The sequence below is a fragment of the Stylophora pistillata genome, chromosome 11 (genome assembly GCF_964205215.1).
Source record: "Stylophora pistillata chromosome 11, jaStyPist1.2, whole genome shotgun sequence".
NCBI classification, from domain to species: domain Eukaryota; kingdom Metazoa; phylum Cnidaria; class Anthozoa; order Scleractinia; family Pocilloporidae; genus Stylophora; species Stylophora pistillata.
This window is the reverse complement of record NC_142529.1, coordinates 11,407,117-11,434,625: the sequence shown is the minus strand read 5'-3', so window position 1 is coordinate 11,434,625 and position 27,509 is coordinate 11,407,117. Positions and strand designations below refer to the sequence as shown.

The 27,509-nt window shown below is 37.2% G+C and overlaps 1 protein-coding gene across 6 annotated transcripts in view; it reads left to right on the top strand.

Annotated features, from left to right (window-relative positions):
• The window catches only part of LOC111336880 (cellular tumor antigen p53), a 50,629-nt gene that overhangs the window by 2,780 nt on the left and 20,340 nt on the right, over nt 1-27,509 (top strand). For 2 of the 6 annotated variants that reach the window (XM_022943052.2, XM_088737934.1), the window contains exon 2: nt 1,830-1,920. The exons of 1 other annotated variant lie outside the window; for it this stretch is intronic. Coding sequence is in view for 2 of the 5 variants with exons in the window: in XM_088737931.1 (XP_088594057.1) it covers nt 19,733-19,905 (173 nt within the window). In the remaining 3 variants the exon portion in view is untranslated. Of the gene's footprint in view, nt 1-1,711; nt 1,921-19,732; nt 19,906-27,509 lie in introns of those variants that run through there. 3 more of the 6 variants (XM_088737931.1, XM_088737930.1, XM_022943056.2) reach the window with 2 other exon arrangements.

The following is a 27,509-nucleotide window of genomic DNA, read 5'->3' as shown; positions in this document are numbered from 1 at the left end:
CCCCATAGAGGACGACAAACGCAGGCATTTTAATAAAAAACATTGCTCATTTGACATGATGTTGAAAGAAACTGTTGTTGTTTTTGAGCCCTTGACAAGTTACATAATTTTTAATTGGTTTTGGTTCCGACGATCCAGGCAAATTGGCCAAGTGAGGATAATTGTGGCCATCAGCCAAACCAGCGATTTATTTTCAATCGTGACTTTGAAAGTTCTGTTGACGGCTCAAATGTCCAGTCACGATTTATAATCGAGGTCATTAATCAGAAAAATGTTTCGTCATCGGCATCACAAGCAAACCTGATAGGTAAACTTCATGTATTTTCACTTGGAACATGATTTTGATGATATTCCTTCTCAGTTCTTTGTAACTGCCATTTCTTCAAAGAAAATTATCTTTTTGCAAAATTTAACACAAAAATAGCTTTCGTCGCGAGTTATTTTAATGCTTTGAGGGTTTCTCGTAAGAGCTTATTAGATTGCGAAATCAGTGTAAAACCAAAGCGATTGACAATTAAACTGAACATGATGATCTTACAGACTGAAGAGGATATTAAGGCAAATCACATCGTGCTATATGGTTCACTGATTTCTATGGACTCTAAAACAGACCAAAAAACCTTCAACTGTAAATTACAACTAGGAAGACTTTATTATTGTTCATTTTCCAATTCAATTCATATCTTTCCTTGATGACCCACCTCACAAGAGAAAACTTGTCGCAGTTAACTAAAGTGGAAGCAGTGGCCTCATACACGATTGGCTGAGCAAATATTTCTTTTGGATTTGCATACATATCGACTTTCACCGGCTCAGAAACTGTCATGCGACCTGACTGACAAATGCCACGGAAGAAATAAGAAATCCCTCTCAATTTACCAGGGGAAAATTCGGGATTTATTTGGTAGTTTCCCAACCAATGGCTCATTTCCAGTTTTATTTATGCTGACTGTAAATCAACATGATTGACGTTGGTTGAAAGAGGGTAAGGTTACAATGACGTGGGCTGTAAACTCGTGCCATCTCGTGGTAGCACTTTTGGTTTGGTGACCAGATGGATTGATCTAAGTCCACAAAGTTAGGTAAAATAGACAAAAAAAAAAAAAAGAAAAAAAAAACAATCTAAAAAACACGAAAGGACGACAAAAACGCAAAGCTAACATTATTAAATCTACAAAAATGTTTACAGACTACGTTTCGATCTTCGAAGAGTAGTCTCAAAATTTATCATCTCGCTATGAACTTTTGATATATAAATTTGACCCGAACAGTAGGCAATATACTTGCTTCTCATAGGTACAAAAATCTTGGTACAAAAAATCCCATACTTTCAATCAATCGTTCATCAAAAATCCTAATCTACCTTTGGTGAATTTTTCTAAAGGTAACCCCCAAAGAACCGATGTTTCGTAAAATAATTTCATACTTTTATACGCGACAAAAACATGATCCTGTTTTGTTGTAGAATAATCGTTATGGGTGATCGCAAATGTGTTTTTAGGTCATCTGAGTGAAATTTGTCGATTGTGCTTATTGTTGTGCGGGTTTTCGATCTAAAATGGTCGAACTGCACTCCCCTTCGCATATCAAAGTTTCCTTTGAGACTGGCCTTTTCAGACGTAGCCTTTCTAAGAATAGCTTTAATGACTAAGGAAAAGTGTCTTTTTTTAGTGGTTATTTAACATTGCGAATATTTCAGACTTTTTAATTTCGTCTGGAACTCAAAACTGACAATCGAAGTCCCTTGATAAATTTCCCCTTAAAGTTTCGTTGATGACGCTGATTTTTGTTCGAAAGGCACATAGATACTACTCCTAAATTTTTTATAGATCAGTGCAAGCCAGCTACATAACACTTCCACACACTCGATCGTCGCGCCCTAAACGGAGGAAAGTAATCTTCTCCAAGGAAACAGGACAGGTTAGTACATACAATGCTTCACCAAAGTTTTCGCAATATAAAGCATTTGATAAAAAAGGTTGGGATCTCGGCGGAAATTGCAGAACCTTCGAGCTATCTTGGTCGTCTATGCAAAACTTTAAAATACGCTTTCACCACAGGGGTTGTTTTTGAGTTCGCGTGCCATTTGTTCGGTCGCACGCGTGTCAATTGCCGCAACACGCGCCAAAAACCAAATCAAAATTTTGTCTTGGAATCTTCTTGAAAAGCAAAATAAAAAAAAACGCCGCTTCGTTTCGCTGCTTCTGAAATTCTCTGAACTGAAACTGTCGATTGCAGCGTCACGTAGACCGTTTCGCCGCTCGTAAGATATTTTCCGTCGGTTATACACGCATCTAAATGTCCTTGCCCAAATGTATGAGTACATAAATTTGCTTTGGATTAAGGAAGATATTTTTAGTTCTTTAGCTAATCTGTACGTGCAAAAATCTATGCAACAACTGGAGGAGACTGTCAAGTGAAGTAATCCGTCCATTCACGAGATGAAAGCTTTGAAAATAACATGAATGCAGAGGATTAGAAATTAAGATACTGTTTTAGATTCGGGTCATGCACTGCATCATGCATAAGCAAAATAAAATACTGGTAAGTTTAAGTTAAATCCATATGCGTTTATAACAGCTTTAGAAAAAGAGGTTATTTTATTTTCGATCGCGCCAAGTTCATCTTTGTTTTGTGGAATGATTGTCACCCCTTTGGAATGCCTCCAGATTTCTTATTTGTTTAGTTTTCCTGAACAAAACAATCGCAATTGAAAGGACCTATTGTATTTTGATTGCCCTTTATACCCACACAAAAGATTGTTTTGATGATGTAACGTTCAAAAAAAGCCCGAATTCATTGGGAATCTGTGTATATTTGGCGCAGTCTCTTTAACTGAGAAAGTATGGAAAAAACCACATCATAAGAGTGGAGATTTAGAAGGCCCATCATGATTTGAATGCAATCATTAAAGCTCTAAAAACTCTTGAAAATCATTTCAATAAATTAACACGTCAGACAGCGACAAACTTCAAGTTAGCGCTGAAAATTGATTTTTCATCAAAGAGCGTGACAATTTTACTAATTAATTATGCGTGAAAACTCGTGATCCCTGTGCCCGGAATATTAAACTCCACGTGACAAGGTTCAAATCACTAGAACGGGATAAGAAAGGCAAACATTCTTTGGCGCTTGTTTTCGTCCACGTTGTGACAACGAACGCATTATCCACAGATTACACGAGACGCAAGGATTAAATTCACGTCTCTTGGCTGAAAGACTTGGTGAGTTTTAAATTTCCGAGTGTCAGGAAATTTCGTGCATAATGGTGTTTACGAAAATTTTAAGGGACAATACTGATATTGTTATCTTTCAAGCACGCGTTTTATCGTTTTCTCAAAGAGGCCATTCTCAAGCCTAAGAGGTGTACATTAATTCAATTCTTACCTTTAAGAAATTCAGTGCAGCGACTCTTCTCGACAAAAGCATTTTGAAATGAAAGCGGCCCTTTTGTAATATGAAGAACAATTTTGTTTTGATATACAACATCTGGCTTTTTTATTGGATAGTTACGTTCACAAATCCATTCACAATTTCCCATGCATAATGTGTAGAGGTCAGCCATTAATGATCGATTTTTCTCGGTTCTGCCTTGTATTTATACTGATCTGTTAAGTTAACAAAATTTTAGGGCTACAGAAATTGGGTCATGTAGTCACGCGACTGTTAGTTTTTTTAAAGTTAGTTTAATGAAAGGACTTCTTTGTCTTGCCGTTTGTAGCAATGAAACTCTGGAGCTGCAGCGATTTTTTTTGTCTACTTTAGAATTTATCATATGTAGTAAGCTTAAACCTTTCATTAGATAACAACGTTTCATAATAGTGCGAAAACTGTCCGTTTATCACAAGGTTTTTAAACGGAGTCCCAGAAAGCGCAAGTAATCGTGGAGAAGTTTACCACGTGGTTTAATTTTACCGTGAATTATGATCTATACAACGGACATTCAAGGTCACAGGTTGGAAAATTAAAATATTTTTGGCTTGAAACAATTTTGCACTTTTATTTCTGGAAAGAAACTTCCCTAGTCTGACTTGTTGCAAATCTCTAAAGTTAAAGGGTTCGGATGTTGAAAATGTGGAAGGCGATACAATTTCCTATTTGATCCTTAGAAGAGTCGTTGACGAGAAAGTGTCCTTTTTTTTCCTTAGCCCAACACGTAAAATGAGAAAATTAAAACTGTGGAAATGGTACATTTTGTGTGGACGTGATATATTCTTGATGACGTTTCTATAGTTTGTTCAAGTTTTAAAGAAAAATATGTATGTGCGCAATACATCTACACACCTTTGAAGGTCAGTGAGGTTATCAGAGTGGACAGGAGTTTGTGTGAAACGGCGTAAACACCAGTGTCTCCTGAAAATTTATCCAACTTGGTCCTTAGAGCTGGCAACCTTAAAAAATTGCAAAGGGTTGTGTGACATCTAAGTCAGGGAATGTCACACAACTACCTGTGGACGGTCTGATTAACAGCTTACCGCGCTCAAACCTCGGCCTGGTAACTACTCAAATAGAAACTTACAGCTCTATTACTGCAATCATGAACGAGAGCAGATCATTTTAAAAGTGACATTGCATTGCCCAGATTGCATTGAAATATTTCCTTCTCGGCCCGGACCATTATTCTCAGTGATTGAGTTGTTTTATGAATAGTTTTATCGGATCTTTCCAAAAGGTGACCGCAAAAAAAAAAGCGGGTTGACTGGCCTTGAAATTGTATGAAGACGTCCTTGAAACGGGAAGAAACATCCCTGGCTTATTTAAGTCTTGAAGAATAGTTCACGATATGAACTCGGTTTAACTCTATACAGCCTAGTATCGGTGTGCATATTCTCCATACTGTTCTCTATACATTTCCCAAATTGCTGACAAGAAGAAATTGTTTAACAATCAACATCTTTGGTTGTTGATCATTTCCTCTATTCTCCTGACTGCAATGTTTGATTCAGTGGCGATATTGTGTGGAGAAACTAGATGCTGGCTAGTCACCATGAGTCTCACCAAAAAGGCAATCATGAATTAGGAAAGAACTCCGATGACTCACCATGCAAATATCAAACAGTTCGCAAATAACACACTTGCAAACTTAGAATCACTGGCTGTTACGGAAAGTCATTTTTCATCAAGAAAAATAGTATGAGGAACGTTTTCAAACTCTCAATTTTTTTCCGGACTTTGTCCTTCCTGCAGCGAACTTTTCATCAAAACTTATTGATTGATGTTTACTCAGACACTGAGCGATTATCGTGTTACGGACTGTAACCTTTAAACTGTACTGTAAGTGAATTTTGTCTTAAGCTTGTTGCTCGTTGAGAAGTTAATAAAGGAAGAGCGCTCCTTCATAGTAATTACTCAAAGCTCGACATCGGTTAATGCCACACCCTATAAACAAACAGATTATTCTTGATTAAATTTAAGCTAGAATGAAATTCCGATCATTACTGTACTAAAAAAGTAACTGCGTCTACTAACAGCGATTCCAGGCGTCAATCATTCAACCCATGAGTTTATCAAGAGCTTTTCAGCAGTACCATCGGCATTACTTGAAATCCATTTTGTACTCAGAAAAATTATCTTTGTAATACTGAAAGTCCACGATTTTTCCAAGTTTAATTGTGGTACAGTTAGATGGAGCTCCCCTTTATTAAATTTTCTAGATCTGAAGTAAAGAGATTTAGAATACTTCCGTTTATTACTTTTCCGGAGCCGACCTTCTGAAAAATGTTAGTATGATCAACTTTTAATTGTACACAAGATTTGCACTTTGTTCTGAACAAGAATTCAACATCGATAATTGAGGACAAAGTACATTTTGTCGTGTACCGGTCCTACACACTCGGTAAATTCTATTTCTGTTTTGATTTCCAAATACACATAGCCACGTAACGCGTTACGTAATGTCGATACTGGCAACTCTTAAGAATAGTTTTTCTACGGATCCGTTTTCACCTAAGCTACCTTAAATATCATTTAGGTGCAATAAAAAAAGAAGAAGAAAAGGAAAGTAAAATGAATTGTAGGCCAATTAAGCTATCAATTTTGTTGCCTCTCAATTGAATGCGCACAAATATGTTGTTGCGAAATTTTTCAAAACGTTTACAGCCTGAACGAACTGGGCAGTTTTAACATAATTTCTCTTTCCATAGTCCTGTAAACGTGGAGAGAAAACATTCCTACTTCAGGTTTATCGTGGCGATCTCTTGTTATCGCTCCGTATCAGGTGCAGAACTGACTGATGACACGCTCTCTTGATGCGTCCATGTTTTTGGTCGCGTGCTAATTGAGCAACACGCGCTAGAATAACTTCTTGCAATCTCAGTTTTTAGTGCATTCTTCTCTAAATCGTTTTGGGGTAACTCCCGCTAAAACAAAAATAAAAAATGAAAACCTGGGAAAAGTTCTGCTGATATTTTTATTGCACATCCATACAGATAATGCGCTTAAGGTTTCTTTCTAATCCTGATAGTTTTTTCAAAGGGCCGGTATCAGTGCGGTGTCGTACAACAAAAGACGGTTTTATATTTGGCAACATGACTTTGGCCCGCTGTTTGCTCTCAAAACGAGGCTACTCCAAATAATAAATTTGTAATGGAAAAATCAGGTTCTGTCCTCGTGTACCGGTTCACAAGAGCCGTTACAAAAGACCGAACAATACACAACAGCTAACCAATGACTCCTAAACAAAGAAAGAACAATGGTAATTCCCTTGTGAACCGGTACACCAGGACACAACCAAAAATCATCTATCTTGGTGGGGAAGCCTAACATATCACTCCAAACACTGTTTTAGTTTCTTTCAAACTGACTACTCCGTTTGGGATTTTTAACACGTGATACGCATGCGAAGAAGAACATATAGTAGTTTCATCGTCTACTAGCTCGGTCATATACAGTTCTGTTTGTCTCATTTCCCAAATCCGCTGGGTCAATATTTCTGGTTTAGGAAATCCGGATAGTCTATGAAAGCCAGACATTTCACGTGGATCTGTTTATTGCCGTGACAGGGTAGTGGAAAACTCCACTTTGTCGATTGGTTCTCGACGCTAATACTTGGTTCTTATGTCTAAAAGATGCATAGAAATTAGGAAACAGTTCTGTTATTTTTAATAATACATTTGTGTTCAAAGACCGCGTTTACAAAGAGATTATGATATGTTAATTTAGTATAGGCGGCTTTTCTTGTCATTATGTACTTGCGTTTTGTCATCGCAGTGCAATACAATATTGGTCTATTTTGGAACTTGAGTTTTCTACAAATATGGAAAACTATTGGCTCATTTCCCATCGAAAAAAACGTACATCGCCCGCATTGGAAAAACTCCAGTTTTTCGTTTGCTCGCCGAGCACTTTGTTTGTATTTCTGAACAAAAGACTCGAAAATAAAAACAAAACCCGGCTGATTGCACTTTCTACGCATACAAAAGTGATTATAATGATGTAACTTTCCAAATGGGAAACATTTGAATTTTAAATCTCTTACATATTTCTGTGGTAAAATTAAGTGTGGAAATTTAACCAAAAAACTCGAGTTAAATAGTGAGCTTTAAGTATTTTTTAGTTCTAAGTTGTGATCTACAAACTTTTTGAAGTTTTGTAAAACTCACTCAACGGACGAATCGGTAAAAGCGGAGATAAGAAGCGCCGAAAATTGGTATTGATTAATTTGACCTTGAAAATTGTTTATGCATTCGAAAACTCGTGATCATTGATTCGGAAAATTAACTAAAGCCACGTGATAGAAGCTCCAATCAATAGTCCGAAATAAAAGGGCAAACATTCTTTTGTGAAAAAAAATTACCTAGTGACTGTGAACATTTCACTTTGCTTGGACTAGAAACAGCCGTCATTTGAGCGCCGTTGCAGGACTTTCAAAGATTTAGTAAGTGTTATGTTTTGTTTTCCTGGGTGTGATCGGTATACAAATGAGGGTGCTTTTAGTTAATTCAGAAAAGTTAGCGTTGCTTTGTGGGTGATGGTGGAACTCTTTTCGGCGAACATTCTCGGGTTTTAGTATATATATCTAGTTTTCCTGGCATGGTTTGGAGAAAATTCTACGTTTTCCTATCAGAACCGAGTATTGATGTCTGATAAAGTATTATCTTTAACATAAACGTGTTCGCGCTATATTAAGAGGATTACCAACGATTTACTGAGTTTTGAAGAAATCACGGCCTACGATTAGAACAAATTTCAGGCGCACTCTTTTTCCACGAGTTACCAAAAATCATCCTACGTAAATCCACTTGTGCGCGTTAACAGAAGGTGTCCGCAATATCGCAGCACGAAGAAAGTTAGTCAGTTTTCTAAGAGCAGGTAGTGAACTGGCGAGACAAAGCCGATAACTTAAATTCCTTTACGATATACATCGGCAATTTTGGTCAGCTGATTTGATTTTACAATCAACAGACTGAGTTATTGAAACCTCCTTCATTTGCGGCAAAAAGGTCGAGTCGAGCCGACCTTCGTCGGCAAAATTTTACCAAAAATGACAAGAAGTAATAGAATTGTCTGGCCTCGTCCTAAGATTTGGAAATACCACCACAAAGTAAAGTCGCTAATTTTTTATGATGTTTGGCCCACGTGAAAGCCAAACCACTACAACCTGGAAATGGAAAGGCGTTAAAAACTGAATGTCAAGGCTGGGGGATTTTAACTGCTTCCATAGAATTTTAACACGTCTCCGCTGAAAAAGCCGATGAACCGTGGACTTTCAATTTTTTATGTACAAGTATGCCAGGAAATTTGGAACTAATTCGTTTTTTGACAATGAAAAACTGCGATAAAATATTATAAAGCATGACACGACGTTTCGACGTTTCCAGAACGTCATTATCAAGTAAACTAAAATAATAAAATCGAGTATATATATAATGAAGCGGTGAATAAATTACAAAACGTTAAAAGTTAAACAAAGAGTTTAGCCCTAATGGAGTCGCTCTGGGTGTTTAAATTGGGCCTTATTGTTCTTATGTACAACATTTCATAAACAAGACAATCCCATTTCGTGTCGCACTTTTTAAGCATTCTAAACTGGCTCTCATTGAGTAAGTCAATGTTCCCATGGGCATCTCTCAGGTGGCGACCAATGGCAGAGTATCGATGATCAGCAATGCGTTGAAACAGATGGCGCGTCGTATATCCGACGTAATTTGAATCACACAAATCACATTTAAAACAGTAAACAACACTATGCTGATTTAAGATGCGTGGCTTGATTTCTTTAAGCTTTAGGTCCTGCTGAAGTTTCTTACTGGTGTAGACTGGTTGTACATCAATGCCAATTTTTGAACTGAGATCGCGCATTTGTCTTTTGGCAATGTTCACTGAGATTTGATCTTTGAAAGGAATACTGACTCTTAAAATTTCAACAGATTTTGTCTTAGTATCTGGTGTAGAGAAATAATCACATTTGTCGATAATAAAGTTCACCAAAGAACTAGGGTAACCAAGGCGATGAAACATAGATTTTAGATGCCTACACTCATCGACGAATGCTTGATGCGTAGAGGACAATTCCTTTGCACGATGAACCATTGTTTTGATAAGACACTTCTTGTAGCGCAAATCGGTGTGACTTTGAAAGTGAAGTAAAAGGCCCGTGTTCGTAGGTTTACGATAGACCTGAGTCTCCAGCTTGTTGCCGTTCTTTGTTATCAACGTTCCAATAAAAGGAATTGAATCGTTGTTGGAAAGTTCCATAGTGAAATGAATACTAGGGTGGAGTCCATTGAGTACATTGAGGAAACTTACAGCTACATCGAGTCCAGGCATTATTGCAAGCGTATCGTCGACATAAAGCTTGTAATAAGAAGGAATTAAGTCATCGTTAGATAGTCTTTCTTCCAGATGGCACATAAACACGTTCGCCAACAAAGGACCAAGGGGGGACCCCATAGCAACTCCTTCACACTGTTCGTAAAGTTGACCATCAAATTGGAAAAGTTGGTCAGTGGAAGCCATTCTGAGAAGTTGAGTGAGCTGATCCTTCTGTAAGTTGAGATCGTACGTTGAATTGAACCAATCATCGGTTTTTTGTCGTCAAAAAATAGATAAACAAAGCAAGGCATGTTGAAACTGGAATGAATTGGATCTGTGATCACGACATTGTTCAGTTTTTATTTATTTATGTCTCTAGTTTATTTTGGCTGGTTATAGATAGCCTATATACAGCCGGAAAGCTCGGAATTGTGTCAAATACAAATGTCTGATGAAAATTATTCTTTAAATTACTTGGACGATAGGATCGGGAACAGTCAAGTTATATATACTTCAAGAGCGTGTTGATGAAGTGAATTAATCTGGTATGGAGGTCTGAGGGATTGGAATGCACCTCTTCAAACAAACAAAGTATTGGCACATGGCCGTCATCCCTTTTAGCCTAGGAGGCGGACGCTTTTGTCGCTATTGCTGCGGCACTAATCAAATTTCATCGCCGCTTAAAGGTGGAGTCCCATCCTGACTTGACACCGCCATTGATTTTTTTTCTATGTTCTGCCGATGTCACGTATAAATCTCGTGTTCGCGCCAGGTTTGAGTCTCGAGTCACTTTCTAATCGACACACCGGTCAGTCGAGTCACGAGTCAACTTCGAGTCAACTGGTAGTTCTTCTTAATTATCACCGTCCTTTTATTCTTCATTTTTTCCCTTTTTTTAACTCTTTACACTCTTTCTCAACCTGTTGCGCTCATCTTTTAGTCTCTCAGACCGAGATCATGTCAGGAGCCAAGCTCTTGATGACGTTAATTATTTTGCTCCAGATGTTTTTGTGAAGCCTTTAAAAAAAAGCGTTTGAGATTCGTTTGTTCACAATGCACATTAATCTTCTCAATCCCCTTTCATTACCATTCCCTCCCTGTTTACCAATACTATATCTTTCAGTTACTGTTATTGGTCAAATTAGCAGCCACGCTTAACTAAACGGCTAGCTTAAACTTCCTGTTTCCGTAGTAAAAATCTCTCATAATCTATCGCCAATTGTTCTCTGTTTCGTGGTCAGATGAAAGCTTGAATCTTTTGTCTTCATCACATTGTGCCAACGACTCATCAACGACTTCACAGCAATTGATTCGTCTAGCTTTTGACTTGCTTCAGTCATTTAAAGCTTTTCTTTAGAAATGGATTCCCCAATCTTCAGACACTCAGTAAAGACATACATATCTTACTTACCTTGTCTTTACAGTCTGTACTGTAAGTTGCAAATTCTCGTTATTTATAAGTCGATTAATTACCCGTGCTCATGACGCTTGCCTTACTGATCAGTTGAAGGAAACACGGTCTAAAACAGGGCGGAGAGAAGTTGGGTGATGAAACAAACGGTTCGCTCTAAGTGTAATGCGTGAAGCGGAGTAGGACTGGCACGAGCGCTCTCTCCGCGCTTCCGATGGCTAAATTTTCCTCTCGACCAACCGGAAATCTCTTTTTCTTTCTGCGAAGGTTCCCCAATAATGCGTCATGATTAGGAAAGTCTTTGACAGGCTTGTCACGCTGCTCAATTTTTAATTCTTGTCTGCTTTAATATTTATCAAAATTTCGTAGCGAAAGTGGTTAAAATATTACATTGTTAAAAGAACAAACCGGAGTGAAACAACGTGCCAAATCCTAGTTAAAGTTTAGCTGTTTCCTCGAATGAGACAGGGGCTGATTTTTTTTTCAGTTCGAGGTGATAACATTCACAAGCTTGCGTGAGATACGATGTTCTCTTAATCAATTCGCGTGAGTTTCACGATGAAAGCGTGGGAGTACTTGAAGAAAGATTGAGTATTTTCTTTTCTCACAGTTCCTTGTCATTTCGACATGATTTTATTCTTTACGTCGCTCAAGATTTATTGTATAAAAATAAAAATTGTCTCGGAACACGTAAACCAATAAGCCAACTCTCACCAGAATTAACCAATCGCTAGGCCTCACCACTGAGATATTAGTCCATCGTAGGCCGATCTTGGCGAATCATTAGGTGTCTCTGACAGCTCGACAATTTAGCGTGCGGTTTCGTAAACATATCACAAACGGATATAAGGGAATAAGTACTTGTCAGAGGGAAGATTTGCTGGAACTAACTTCGTCAACATCAGATGTTCCAAACGAGTATCAATTCGATGTTTCAAAGGTACTTTATTTCAATATAGAGGTTACTTTTTTAAACATCTATTGTAGGAATGTTAGTGCCGGGGAACGCTGCGTTTGACTACCTTTCAGTTCGTTTGCGATCGTCGCTGCACGAATATATTTTTGCACAAAATGTATGCGCACGCGATTGTTTTTTTGTTTTGTTTTGTTTTTTTGGTTTTTTTTTCGTTTTTTTTTTTCCAGAAGTTACTGAAAGAATCGGTTTGATTTATGTTTTGTGAAGTGCAAAGGAATAAGAACGAATCTAACTGATTTTGTTTTCCAGAAATCTACTTAACAAGCATAAAAGCAAGCGGAGTAATTTACGCGAACGAGAAAAAATCAGCTTTAAAATGCGTGCTGCAAATAAAAAGGTTCAAGGTCACTGCCCAAAGGGGCAGTAGTAAAAGTTTGGGTCGTCCATTTTTTGCAGCTTTCCTCAAAGTGTTTACGTACTAGAGAAAGGCAAGAGGATAATTACGCTGGCAAAAGATTGTACGTTCGCAACTGAATAATACTAGTGCCGTAAATCAACTTTAAAACGCTTCAAGACCAGAATTTTCACACAGGCAAATTACTGTCCTGTCCGTTAAGATGTAGATCGTCAACGTATAAAACAATTGGTCAACATTTCTTCAAGTGAAACATTAATAAAATAATTTTTCGTTTATCAAAAGCTCCATCGTTCTTTTCGAAGCTCCGATGTTCGTTAAGCCTTTGACAGTCAAAGTATAAAACAATGGGACGCCATTTCCTCAAGTGAAGCACTAAAGAATTCTTCGTTTATCTAAAGCTACGTACATCATTCATTTCCGTAGACCAGAATTTTAGAATACAGTAGAATCCCAATTTCTCAAACCCTCGGTTCATTTCTCGAACCTCCCGATATCTCAAACCAAACCTTGTTTTCCTTGGATCTGCTTCACTTGTAATTTCACCCCCGACTTCCCGAACTCCCGATTTTTCGAACCAATTTGCGTTTCCCCTGGAGGTTCGAGAAATCGGGATTCCACTGTACTAAAAAGGCGAAAATTCAAAGATGTACTTTTCATAAACAAAACCCACTTCAGTGCGCAAGAAATGTCATCCAAATGTTTTATACTTCTACGATCTAAAGCTTAACGAACAGGGCGGCAGCAATTTCAGTTACCCACGTAAAAGACGAACGCTATGCTACTAAACCGCTTTGCAGGGGACTCCCGATTTCTCGAACCTGCAGGGAAAACGCAAATTCAGGTTTGAGAAATTGGGGGTGAAATTACAAGTGAAGCAAATCCATGGGAAACAAGGTTTGGTTCGAGATATCGGGAGGTTCGAGAAACCGAGGGCTCGAGAAATCGAGATTCCACTGTACATTTAAAATAAATAGATTGCTATACAAACTATCATGCAGCAGTTTACAAGCTGACAGCTTTACGTCACAACAATCATTGTAGACTTCCACATACCAAGAAAAGAAAATGCTCAGAAAAAAACTAAAACTGATTCAAGTAAAACATAAAGAAAGCATAACTTACATCCAGTGGAAATTGGCTCGTGACACAGATTTGACTCGCTCGTGGTTCGATTTAATTCAGTCATGTTAAACCCGTGATCGTTTGTTTGGATTTGCAGCTACTTCACACAAGAATGTATATTAAGCATTAAGCCTCTCGCAGTCTTTTCGTTCTTTCGATTTTTTTAATTGTTTGTGAATATCAACATTGTCCTGATTAAAAGAAAAATCATTTTAGTAGGCTGACTGAAGTTTTGAAGCTCGGAAGGTAATTTCGATGCAATAAAACGTTTTGCAAATATTCCAATTTAAAATTGTAAATTCACGAAACTGACCTTTTTGATGCGATTCTAGTTTGACATTAGTCAAACTGCTTCTTTATTTTTTTACCTGAGCGCGAAAAAGTCTCGTGTTTTTGAACGCCCATCCAGTAACTAGCAACTAGCAATGGGCAGAATTTGTAGAATTTACCACCAAATCTTTGATAAAGGCTCCTTCTATGTTTTTCTATGTCGAGATACATATGCCTTCGCTGTGTGGCGCTTTTCAAGAAGCAGTTAACCCTAGTGATTAACCCGTAACTTTTTCCCCATTATATCCATACACTATCCTGTAAACAGGTGACGAGAATGCTCAAACTTACCAGGCAGTAGTTGTTATCTTGATCAAGCACCAAATTCTCGTGACTAATTTGCAGTGGAATCCCGATTTCTTGAACCCTCAGTTTCTCGAACCTCCCGATATCTCGAACCAAACCTTGTTTCCCTTGGATTTGCTTCACTTGTAAATTCACCCCCGATTTCTCGAATTCCCGATTTCTCGAACCAATTTACGTTCCCCCTGGAGGTTCGAGAAATCGGGATTCCACTGTACAAGGAAATATGTAGCAACTTGAGGGGAGAATTCACATTCAGATCTCAGAAGCTAAGAGGTGAAGTGTCAGTGACACGCTATCAGTCAAAAGTAACTAATTAATTACTTTTCTTTTAAATATTTAACCCCAGCAAAGGCCAACAACTGCAAAAGTCTTAAAAGAATTGGGCGCAAAAAGGAAAGAATCTAGAAAATGAGAAATATTAAGGGGTGTGTCAAACGAAATTAGCATGTATAGCTTATAGACAATTGTCTGAATATCACAATTTTTTTTGTGTCTCTGACTTATTTTTCAAGCTCGTGATAATTTCTCAATCGCAATCTCTTTTGTTTCCGGCGTCATGAGATAACCATATGACTTCTGTTTCATACTTTGTGTAAACAATAAATCAATTATTAATCAATTAGTAAATTCAATAGGACTACCGAAGGTAAAATTTTGTTTATAAATTGTAGCACTGAACGACACACAATCTCCTCTTTCTTGGTGTGACTAAAGGAAAACTATATGATACATGCTACTCGAGCGGAGAGGCTGATATCCTCATAGACCCCGCGACGAGTGCAAATTTCCTCAGCTGAGTCATGATAAATTTATCGACCTTTGACCGTTCGATCCTTGGCCGTAGTTCGATTTAATATTGTGTGATAAAGCTTTTGACCTACGTACTTTAAACTTCGTCAACCGTCTTAAGTGTTTAGTTACGGCTGTCAACTGTCTTATGCTTTCCATGTGTTTTAATTGCGTTTTCATTCTCGTACGTTCACAGTCACGCATAAGTTATATACCCTCTCACAAAATAAATGCATTAAGGATATCTGTTGCCCGCCGCAATCAATCAATTTTCAAATAAAGTCGAGGGTAATTCAGGATAGCTTTTCGGTTTTGCTTTTCTCTTTTTTGCGATTATTTGAGAAAACTCGCGCCATCATCTCAGCCAATCAGATGCGAGAACAAAAGAAGCTATGTCATGGCCCCTCACGTTTTCCCGCGCTTTTTGGCAGCTTGCCTGTTTGGGCCACTTGTGTTATTTTCCTTTATTCTTATTGGCTGTTGTGAGTATTGGCACCGTAAGGGGCAAAACAAGAACACCAGTTTGCACGAGGAAAAGTACGGTCCTCGTGCCAGAAATACTCACGGTTTTTGGTTCTAAAACTCTCAAAAGAAATTGTTCTGTTATGGCTATAAGATGACCTGTTGGCTATTGATTTTAACAAGAGGACGAAGAGTATGTAGATTATATCACATTTTTAAAACCATTCAACTTGTGTCAACGTAAAGAATGTCTTCTCAAACTTAAGTACAATCTTTCATCGTTTCATCACTACTATTTTTGGTTCCCTCACTGTCTTTTGTCTATTTTTCCACTTTAAATAATCTCTCACTCTTTGATAGAGAAATAAGAAAATTTTGTTTAACACAGAAAGCGCTTTTCAGAGGCGTACTTCAAATTTGTTTTTCAAAAAGAGACTAGCAGAGATAAATTCAATTCTTATGACATCACTAATGTTGTTGATACCCCGTCGGAACTCTCTATTTTTAAAGATGATTATATATCAAATATATCTCTTGCATGTCCAAGGTATTGTCAAAGCAGAAAAATTCATGTGAATTTCTCGAGAATTTCTCTGTAAGAGCAATAAATGTTACTTTGAGACTACGTGCATTAACATGCTCTGTTTGCAAATCCCATGAAGCTACTTTTTAATGCATGAGTATCAATTATTATCCTTAAGCTTTGGGCGTGTGCTTTGTAGAGAAGGAACTCTATTTCTGATTAATGTAAGGAGTGTATGTAATTTTAGACCCGACTAAAAAGCCAACACCCTATGAAAAACTTTCAAAACCAGAGTTAGAGTCTCAAAAATTAGTTTTACTTTTAGACCTTGGAAACATCAGTACCGTCTGTCATAAAGGCGACAGCTTAGTCTACTTTGAAATGACGCTTTATTCCAACAAATGTACAAGAATCGGTACTTAGGACCGAAATTGGTCCAATCTTTCCTTATTCTAGACCACACCCTGTGCCTAAAATGCCTTTTTCCTTCAAAAAAATTATGGGAGAATTCGAACCTTTCCCCTTCTTCCAGCACTCTTTCATCATAACCTAAAGAGTTTCTCTACCTACATGCCACTCCTCCGTGAGCAGCTGACCTTTATCCTGTGGGTAGGTGACGTTTGAGAAGTCAACATCGCCTCCCACAGATAAATGTAAACAAACATAGTCATATTTCCTCCTCGTTTACAAAAAAATATTTCAAACCTTTAATAATTATGCAAATTTGGGCGTTCACATAAAAACCCAGGACAAGCATGCCATCACATCTACGTCTTTAATGATCTTAACCGACTTAAGAAAATAAATTCAAGAAAACAATGTTTGAGACAATATCAACTTTTTTGTCACGCGTCTGTCTCATATATTAAAAATTTTCACTTTTACAGAACATTTTGTCTGGTATGAAAAACAATGGCAGGAACGTGGAAAAGTATGCGTCATCGACGTTTTCTTTCCTTGTTGCAAACTGTATTGAGTCCTAAAGTTTTTCTGAGTTTTTTTTTTCTCCACATTAAATTTATAATCCGTTCATAACTGGCAAAACCCCATAGTTCTTAAAGAAATCGGCAAGAGGTCCGTTTTTCTGATTTTTGTTATATGACACACTAGCTCATCAAAAGAATTAGCGCATCGGCTTAGAAATCTTGGAAAATAAAACAATTTTGATCAAAACAATTTGCCACGTGAACAGCAAAAAGCCAAATTAGCCGGTTATTTTTGTTTGGGGGTTTTAACAGCATCTATAGTATCTAAGCTTTGTAACAAAGCTGCAGCAAAATGATTCAACAACATTCGATTGAGCCGGTAAACTTTGTTATGTTTTCCGTGAGACACTTAACATTTCAACTACTTTACAACGAACGTGATCTCATTTAAAGTGGTATAACGGGACGAAAGGCTCCTCTAAATCTTGTTTGCATCTCGTGATTGCGTTGACCAGCGAATCATGGTGCAGATAGCGATTAGTTTTTTTAAAAAACTTCAGCTAGTCAGCTGCTTCAAACAGGAGCTCTATATATAAAAGCAGACAATTCTTTAACTGACTGAAGACACTTTGCATCTTGCTGAGGAGAAGAAGCATTTTGTCAGCACTCCGCTCGAACTCTTTTATTGTAAGTTGTGGATTTTTCATTTCGTGTACATATTTTTTTGGTATTCTGTTCTATATCATTCAGTCAATTATTTACTTACAACACGGTTTTGGCGTCGATTCAATGGAAAGCTGAACATGCTATTACTATTTCAAACAACAAGCTATTGTTGTTCTGAAAATGCTCCTAGGCTGAACATCAACTCTTGTTAGAGTGTGCGAATGTGATAATTGCTGGTTCATCAAAGTGCACTATTTCGAAGTTTGAATAAGAGACAATTTTAATTAAACGAAACTCATTGCTTTAGTTCCACCATGTTGGATTCAGTTGCAAATTTGGGCCATGACATTTCTCCAACCAATCAACAAAATTTTATAAGGTATGTTCTCAACGAGATTTACAGTTTTAGCCCTAAAGTTCTACTTTATTATCTACAAAGTTGGTAAAGTTTATATCCTTTGTTTTGCTTTGTTTTGATGTCGAAGGTTCGAGTCAACAGGTGGGACTTGAGGTACCCAAAAACCCTCAAGTTTTTGCCAAGAACGCAAAGACTTCAAAGTATTTGCTGCAATACGCCATTTCAACCGTTTTCTATGAGAAAGTTCCGTTGAAAAACCGTCAGCATTTAGGTTTAAATTTCTCGATCATCTTTTGTTTGTATCACAATGCCATTTCTGACATGTTTCTGCCTATAGCTTAATTCAAGGAAGGCTAGTTCAAACAACTCCCTTGACGGCTTCGATAAGATTTTTTAAAAAAAAAATTATTTTTATCGGTGGAACAGAGAGGTTGGTTTCAATTTTCATAGTTTTTAGCACCATAACAAGTCTGAGGACTTCATTCTATTTGTGTGGTTCTGTTTCTAATAATTTAAAAACGTTTCAAAGACAACAAGCGCAAAATTGACATTTGAATAGATCACCTCTCAATTATCATCGAGTTAGTAGAAGAATATTTTGCTTATAAATGAACTGTCGATGCGCAAACTACTCGTCCGATGCACTTGGAGCACTGAGTGTGACAAGATCATATGCTGGTCCTCCATTTCAGTTGATTTTAATTTTTTAAACCTCTTGAAATCCTACGATTAGGAAATATCTTTTCTATCAAATGGTACGTCCTTCAATCTCAAAAACAGTAAAACAATAAACTTAACTACAATTTGACGCTAAAATGCAATTGCAGTCAGACGAGAGAATCGGGATGTACTGAGCGGATTAGCCTAACCTTAGAGTTAGCGCAAATTGCTTCGTTTCCTCCCAAGCTTTGCATATTCCAGGTTTGAATCCCAAAAAATGAAGTTTAAAAACTTCGGACTAAATCAGGCCTATGATAATTGCTGTAATGAGAGTAACAATGTTCAATTTAATAAAAATTCAGCTTCTTTTCCCTTTTCAATCTATCAAAAAAAATCTGTATAAGTCCTTGCTTGTTTATTAATTTAATAGTTTTTACACTTGCAGTGTAGACTATTAGACTTGAGATTGGAAAGCTCTGGGGTAAAAAAACATTGTGGTTTTGATCTATTGTTTGACTGAACAATTTCATAAATGTAGAGAATGCATATCTATGTATGTATTAAAAAAACAAAGATATGCTAGATGGAAACGATGCAAGTATCCTTGTTAAGACGGCACGAAGAAAACAAAAGTTGAAGACATTAGAAAATCGGCGGGAAAAAATCACAGAAGTATAAAAAGTAATCTTATTGTCTCCTCAGGACATTAGACAATAGATATTATTTTTCCCTATTAAAATTTGTCCCCAGGATATTCATAATTATGCCATTTTATACCCTGGGGGTTCAAAACAGATCAGTTAGTCACGCGAAAGAATAATCCAATACCGAAGCAGCCCATAGGAGGTGATTGCACTGATTGTTATGGTTGAGCGGACTAAAACCAGTGCTCGCAGCAATCAGGTCGTAGTAGCCGCAAAAGACAGGTTTTTATTTTTTTTCAATTTTTTGGGGTAACCAGGAAGAATGTTACATACACTCACCTAGAATAAAAAGCTGTAATAAAATTGTGACAATCACAAGATTTTGTGCCTGCGATTTTATCACGTGAAAAGAAGTGATCCTTACCTTCTTCTCCTTTTGTGCCCCAAGATGAACATAAGACCTCGAAATTCAGTCGCTAAACGTTCTTCAGAACAGGATTTGCTGCGGTTTTGCATGTATCATTCAAAGTTTTCAACTCGAGTCAATCCTTCGCTTGTTCCATCCGGTTCTTCCAATGGCGACGCTAACTTCATTTTCGACATCAAGAATCTGCGAAAGAGGTAACATAAATTCGTTGTTGTAAACCAGTTTCTGCAGAGATCATTGTATTGTGGCGAAGTGAAAAACTTGACTAATGATTAAATGAGCACGTATAGATTAAGCGCGGCAGCAAGTTTTCAGAAAGCTGACGTTTCGAACAACAGCCCTTGGACAGAGCAAAGTCTAAGCCGACTTACATCGTCTACTTATACTACTTGTGCTAGCCGAAAGTACAAAAGAGCTTTTTTTTCTTTTTCAGTTACTGAAACTCTGTGTGTTATAACATTTGAATGCTGAACATTACACTTAGTTTTACGAAGGATTGTGAATCCTCTTAAAATAACAAGCAGCAAGGTCATTCTGGGCGCTGTAAAAGGTGTAACGAAATGGAATTCGTACCTAAATCATGGGTTTTGAAACTTCAAAAAAGAACGGCAGGTTTTTATTTCCCCTTACTTGGATAAGGTATCCGACTGCTCAGGCCAGGGAGATCAAACTGGAGAAATTTGTGACTAAAACCTATATATATTTGCTCTTTTTTTTGCTTAAAGCTGTGCCCTAATTGCAAAATCATTTTGCTTGGCTCTATTTTTAAAATAGAGCCGAGCAAGATGATCGTTTTGAATATTACCTGCCAAAATCTTCGATCATGAAACTACAAACGTGCAATTTTTCGGTAACTAGCTCATAATTCGCACATGACTCTCACAATCGCGAGAGAGAATTATCACTACATGGATCACAAGCTCTTTGGTAATTTGGCTCTTAAGATATTTTACATCTTACATTGTGCCTTATTGAAACACTGAAAGAGTTAAACTTATATCAGCAATTAATAGTTTGCAGTTTAACAAATTCTTCAGAATTAAAAGTAGTTCGAATAAAGGTTCTAATCGTCTCTATACTTCACCCTAGAGCAAATATCTTTTAGTTTCTCCTGCTAAGAAAGAAGGACTTTGACAATGATCAGTTCAACGAGCAAGAGTTTGGCGTCCCTCCATTAAACTTGTCAAACAGACACATGAAGCCAAGTTGAAATTATTACAATAGCAAAACACTCGAATGAAGCACATTAACAAGCCCCGCTAATTAAATTATTTGAGATCCTCCGCCTTCCGACGACGTTTTGAAAGTTTTGGAAATACTATAGGGGATTTTTTTGGCAGTCACCCTGGTGGAAGATGTCTATGAAATCATGACATTTATTTTCTTCACCAAAATAACAACGACCTCAAAACTTTACAGCATTTGTATTTAGATTTTGCTTTTAGTCGATAGAGTTGGGGATATTTGCAACTTAACGCTTATAGGTAAATGATAAACGGTGAGAACTGAAATTCCACAGCTTCCTTTTCATACGTTCGAGAAGAAATAATAAAATGTTTCGATTTGATCCAAATTGGGGATATCCTTTTTGCTATTATTATCTAATGGCCCTTTAAAATCTAAGGGAAATCGAAATGTAAGCGTGATCGAAGATATACTTTATCAGTGACAATTGTAGAAAACGAGCTGCTGGATCTATAGAGGTTTTGCACAGCAGCCATGTTGGATGGCAGGAACAATGAAAATATTTTGCATAAGAAAGAAATTTTTTTCTCATGGGTATTGTTCCTGCCATCCAACATGGCTGCTGTGCAAAACCTCTATAGGAGAAGATTCGGAGTTCTATGCTCAAAATATTAGTCGATCCGAGAGCGGCTAATATGACCTTATTCCTAACACTGGTATCGATAGAAAAATTTCACTGTATTCTTTTAAAGAGTCAAATACCTCCATGGGTGTGGAACATTCCCTCGTGAAAAGAAGATTAGCATTTCTGTCTCTTTAATCTCGATTCTCAACAATTTTGCATCAGAAAGCATATGACTTTTTTATCGCACTATGGCCATGTTGTGTCAGTCTTGAGTTTCTTCGGTCCTTAGTCCGTAACCAGAGTGACGTTTTTGTAACTGATAACCATACTAACTTAATACACCAGAGTGCTTCCTAGTTGGCTGTCAACTTAAACATTGTACAGATCTCTCCGCTGGATGTGTATACTTAAACTTTCTATACTTAAACTTTAGACTTTCTATACTTAAACTCATTTAATTGTTTTTTTTTTTTTTTTTCATGAATTTCTCCCTTATTTTCGAAAAAACTTAGAAAGATAAGCTTCATCAGTTTTAATGACAAAAAAGATCACAAAATTCTGTTTTATTTTAGAACATAGCTAGCAGAACCGCGTAGTCAAATTCAATGTACGTAAGCGTGCTCAAAATCCCGATAGTGCACGCTGATTGCCTCAGCAAATCGCTTCGCCGGAAATTTTTTTTTTAGCTTGAACGGCCATTGTCAACGCGGGGAAAAATAATATATTTCGCAAAAATAATGGATACAAACAGAAACTCGGCCTACTAGTCCGAAAACGAAGACAATGTTTGGACCTTTTCCCTTGGGCTAGAGTTCTTAAATGAGGCAGAAAAAGAGAAAAACAACAGAAAAGGTGACTCGGCATCAGCGCCGTCACGATTCGCTTCAACTGATATTGTTATCCGTTTTTCGCGTCGGATTTGATGCACAATTCCACCGGCTATGTTCTAAAACAATTGGTTCATGCTTTCAGCTGTGCACTATCGAGTTATGGAGCACGTGGGAAGTTTGGAGAGCACTCAAGAAGCTAGAGTTGCCTCGGATATCGCCTCAGGCAACTCTTACGCTTCTTTCGTGCTCTCCAAAATATCCCACGTGCTCCATAACTCGATAGTGCACGCTAAAGCATGAACCAATTGTTAATTAGTCGAATGGTTGTTGAATTATCTGTCGCCTCTTTTTTCAAAGCTAGTCCTGGTGCTTATCTTTTCATACGATAGTATATTTTCACTCACATGTAACTTGAACTCGTTTTCACAAGAATGAAAAAGAGGCCACGGGCAATTCGGAAGTGGCATATTGTCAGAACCATAATGACTATAGATACCAGCATTAAGAAAATACATAATACAAATGGACTTTTAACGAGCCTGAACTTGATGATCGATCTGCCAGTATAATATGTGATTTGTTACACTTGCAGACAAATAACCAATTATGGCCAAAGGTCTCGTCAATTTTAGACAATTAACCTCGGAAAAGGTCAGCTTGAGACATCTGTGGATTGAATTAGATCGATACCTTAGTGCCACCAAAGATTAACAGTAATTAATAGCAAAGAATTCTGACAGTAATAGTAACATTACTTCTACTATTAGTGATAATAATGTATATGAGAACGATCCTTCGCAGTAAAGCACTATTTGAGCAATAGTGAAAATCAGACCTGAAAAAAAAATTTCAGGCCTGTACGGGATTCGAACCACTGACCTCTGCGATACTAGTGCAGCGCTCTACCAATTGAGCTAACAAGCCAACTGGGAGCAGGCCATCAAATTAATTCGATATAAACTCGTAGATGATAAATCAAACAACAACAAACATATGAAACATATGTGTGAACTGCGGTTATGAGACGTATATGAGAACGATCCTTCGCAGTAAAGCACTATTTGAGCAATAGTGAAAATCAGACCTGAAAAAAAAAAAAATTTCAGGCCTGTACGGGATTCGAACCACTGACCTCTGCGATACTAGTGCAGCGCTCTACCAATTGAGCTAACAAGCCAACTGGGAGCAGGCCATCAAATTAATTCGATATAAACCCGTAGATGATAAATCAAACAACAACAAACATATGAAACATATGTGTGAACTGCGGTTATGAGACGTATATGAGAACGATCCTTCGCAGTAAAGCACTATTGCTCAAATAGTGCTTTACTGCGAAGGATCGTTCTCATATACGTCTCATAACCGCAGTTCACACATATGTTTCATATGTTTGTTGTTGTTTGATTTATCATCTACGGGTTTATATCGAATTAATTTGATGGCCTGCTCCCAGTTGGCTTGTTAGCTCAATTGGTAGAGCGCTGCACTAGTATCGCAGAGGTCAGTGGTTCGAATCCCGTACAGGCCTGAAATTTTTTTTTTTTTTCAGGTCTGATTTTCACTATTGCTCAAATAGTGCTTTACTGCGAAGGATCGTTCTCATATACGTCTCATAACCGCAGTTCACACATATGTTTCATATGTTTGTTGTTGAGTGATAATAATGGTAATAAAAACTTTAGCAGTGGTATAATAATAATAATGCTAACAATGACATTGACAACAGTAATAATTCAATAACAACAATTTGCCATAGTTGACATTGATCTTCAGGTAAAAATATTGGTTTACTGTCGCACACGAATGAAGAAAAACTAGCGCTTTTAACAATATTCGTTATGAAAATTACATTGCGTTGATACATTACATCTCAACTTCTAAAGATAACCATTTTTCTCAGACACATGCTCTAATAAACATTTTGCGATAATCTAACTATTATATTTTCTTAAGCTGCAAAATACAGACACTGTTAATTTACACTTTCGACTTCGATGCTGTTTCATTAAAAGATTATAATAACAGAAATTCAAGCTGGGAAGGTAAAAGAAAGAAGTGATGAAACAAAGTAAATTCTTTGAACTATTTTATCAATTTTGTAATCTTAATAATTTTGTCTATAAATTCACGAAGTGAAAATGAATGTTCTAGAGTTTTCCCTTTTTTATTGTATTGTATCACGGTGATTCTAAAGACAATTATAATGATAATGACAATAATAATAATAATGATACAATAACAAAAACGATAATCATGATAACTATTTTGATTGAATAATTCCAATATTAATCAAAACTGTAACAAAATTCTCGAATGTAAATGGTTATCACCAACCCGTTTTGAGCACTAATAGGAAAGTCTACGCGTCATGTTTGTAATTGGACAGTGAACTAGGACAGATAAAGGGAAAGTTAACACGTCATGCCTGTGTAAGTAGACAGAAGCGTCGTGTGCGCGCGCTGTTCTCGCGCAATTCGCAAAAGCGCATAACAGTTGTCTAGTTTCTTTCTCGAATTTTTTTTGTGTCGAATATTGTCAAATTGGACTCTTGCTGTGCGATCGTTCACTGGGTCCTATTACCATTAAGAAATTCCGACAAGGTTCACAACATTCTAGAAACTATAAACTTAGATCACATAATCATATGAAAATATATAGCTTTTCCTGCTCGTGTTCTAAAAACGGTCAAACATGAGATCCTTTATAGACGGCTTCAGATTGTTTCAGTCTCTTGAAACAGTTAGAGGACAGAAATTTGTCGCTTTAATAATTAAGAAAATGACAAAGAATAAAAAGAGAGAAAAAAGGAAATTTGATGATCAGAGACCGTGTACAACTGACTGACCTCTCCTTCCCCCCCAAAAAAAGCTATCGCGATACGCTGGAAATTGTGTTTCGCATGTTTGTTGCTTGATAATTTATTTTTAAAGGTTTAAAGGCTTTAAATAACCAAAAATTGACCCAAAGATATTGTACAGTTATAAATAGAATTTCGCTGTTGCAACAGGTTTGTCCTGTTCCTCGCTGTGATCGCGTGAACTTCCAGACAAGATAAAACAAATCATGGTGTTGGTGTGCATATTTTGGCTTTTACTCAATTAAGTTGTCTCAAAGTCTAAAATTTATTTTTAAATAAGTCTACCTGCGTGCAGCCAGCGGAAAACCCGGCCACGGTCAAGGTTATTTAACTGACAATGTGAACCAAACAAAAATAAACAAACAAAAGAACAATTGTTAGATTAGGTTTGGCAGTTAAATTAAGAACGTGATTCAATGTTAGGGTGATTCACCATGTGATTCACCACAGCTCTGTACCCAGTGGAAAATCTAGGTTTAGGTTTTGGCTCAATTTATAATTCGAAGAACAGATCAAGTACGGAACGTGGGTAGGCATGGAATTCCTTCAGATGACCACACCTTCCAAAGATCCACCTGTCTGCATATTTTATTTTCACAAAAGTGCATAACTTTTCGCATAGCCTGTTAGCACACTTAATACAGAGATACAAGACTAAATAGAATCCATAATTATATTGCTGGTCAGTCCTTCATTAGAACGTTCTGTTCAACTAAAAACACGAACATAACTTATGATACTTTTTGCTGAAAACATCACACGAGGGGTGAAGGACTCCAGTTACGTCTAAAGATATCATAGTCCAAAATAACCAAGATATGTTTACTGTCTGCAGATATTTCAACGTCTGCACGTGTAGCAAATTCTCAGTGATTGCTTTTTCACGTGAAAGAAACTGAACCTCACATATTTACTTGGTACATATTGTCACTTTTGCCCTCATTAAACTTTAGTCGTCAATTAGCTCTCTGGCTTTCGTCTTCGAGGAAAGCTCTTTGTTATTTCCAAAACGAGTTCTACATTGATGTTGAGATTGTTAGAAGAAAGGTACACTAAAGTAACTACTTTATTGGAAAATTTTAGTCTCGTCAAATTTTGAAGGGCCTCTGACGGAACATGCTTTCCCTGTGGTTGTCTTTTTTACGTTTTATAAGAAATAATACAGACGCATGCATTCATGGAGTTTACTTATGTCAAATTGACAAGTGGATTACACTTATTTCCTATTTAGAAATCTTTGCAGGTCAGGCTTTGCCAAGTGTAAATGTAACGTTCTGTCTATTAAGTTATGTGCCGCATGGAAATCAACGTTTAGATGAAACATTTGACTAGGTTACACATGTCCTAGAACGCAGTTTTGCTCAACAGCGGCTAGAGTTTTTTTAGTTAGTAGGCTATTATCTTCCCATGATCAAGAAACTTGTTTAAACATGTGGCAGCTTGTGCTAGGATCATCATAAGTAGCCAAAGCTTGCGATGCAGTACTTATTGCCTTTTGGCGTCTTTTGTGCTTCTATTAGAAGCCAAAAACGTACAAACTTTTTTTAGCTTACGAAGCCCGCGCAGTGAAATTCACCAGGCTTGGATACTTGTTACTCGGTAAACTTCATCGCCAGACAAGTACCAACTCTTCTGTTGAAAATTCTGAAAGTTGTACGTTTCGACACAAAATCTACTATGAAATAATACCTTTCGGACTAATCAATCCTTTAAGATAATATTTTCGGGCAGCGGAATCGTCAAATTGTCACTCTTGAAGACAAAAAGTTAGGTGTGTCTTACAACCGAGTTTTTCCACGAAACTTTCCAGCTGGGAAATTGACATTGTCATTTTCTCAAATTGGGGATGCGTCTTGTAACCGAGCGCCGAATAACTACTATGAGTATTATGATCAACAAATATTCCAGTGTGATCTAATTTGATCAATTTTGAAAATGTCTAATCAAAATACAGATCTTTAAGCATAGGAGAGCATGTCGAATGAGAAAATCTATCCTTAGTGTGGAGACCGCGGTTTACTCGAAGACTGAAAGATCGATTCTCATCTTGGGTTTTTCTCAGTCACGATGAAGCAAAGTTACTCAGCAATCATTTTCTTCCATGTCGTTGAGAATTTGAATCCTGCTTCGGTTACGTTGGGAAAGTGAAAAAACCTTCCATATGAAGCGAAAAAGAAACGTTTAGAAACCGCTTTCTAAGAGGCACTGATATGAGAGAAAAATGCAATAGGTTCACAACGCGCGGTAAAGTCATTGCGATGATTTAATGGCGGAAACACTTTGGGTATTTCATCAGTT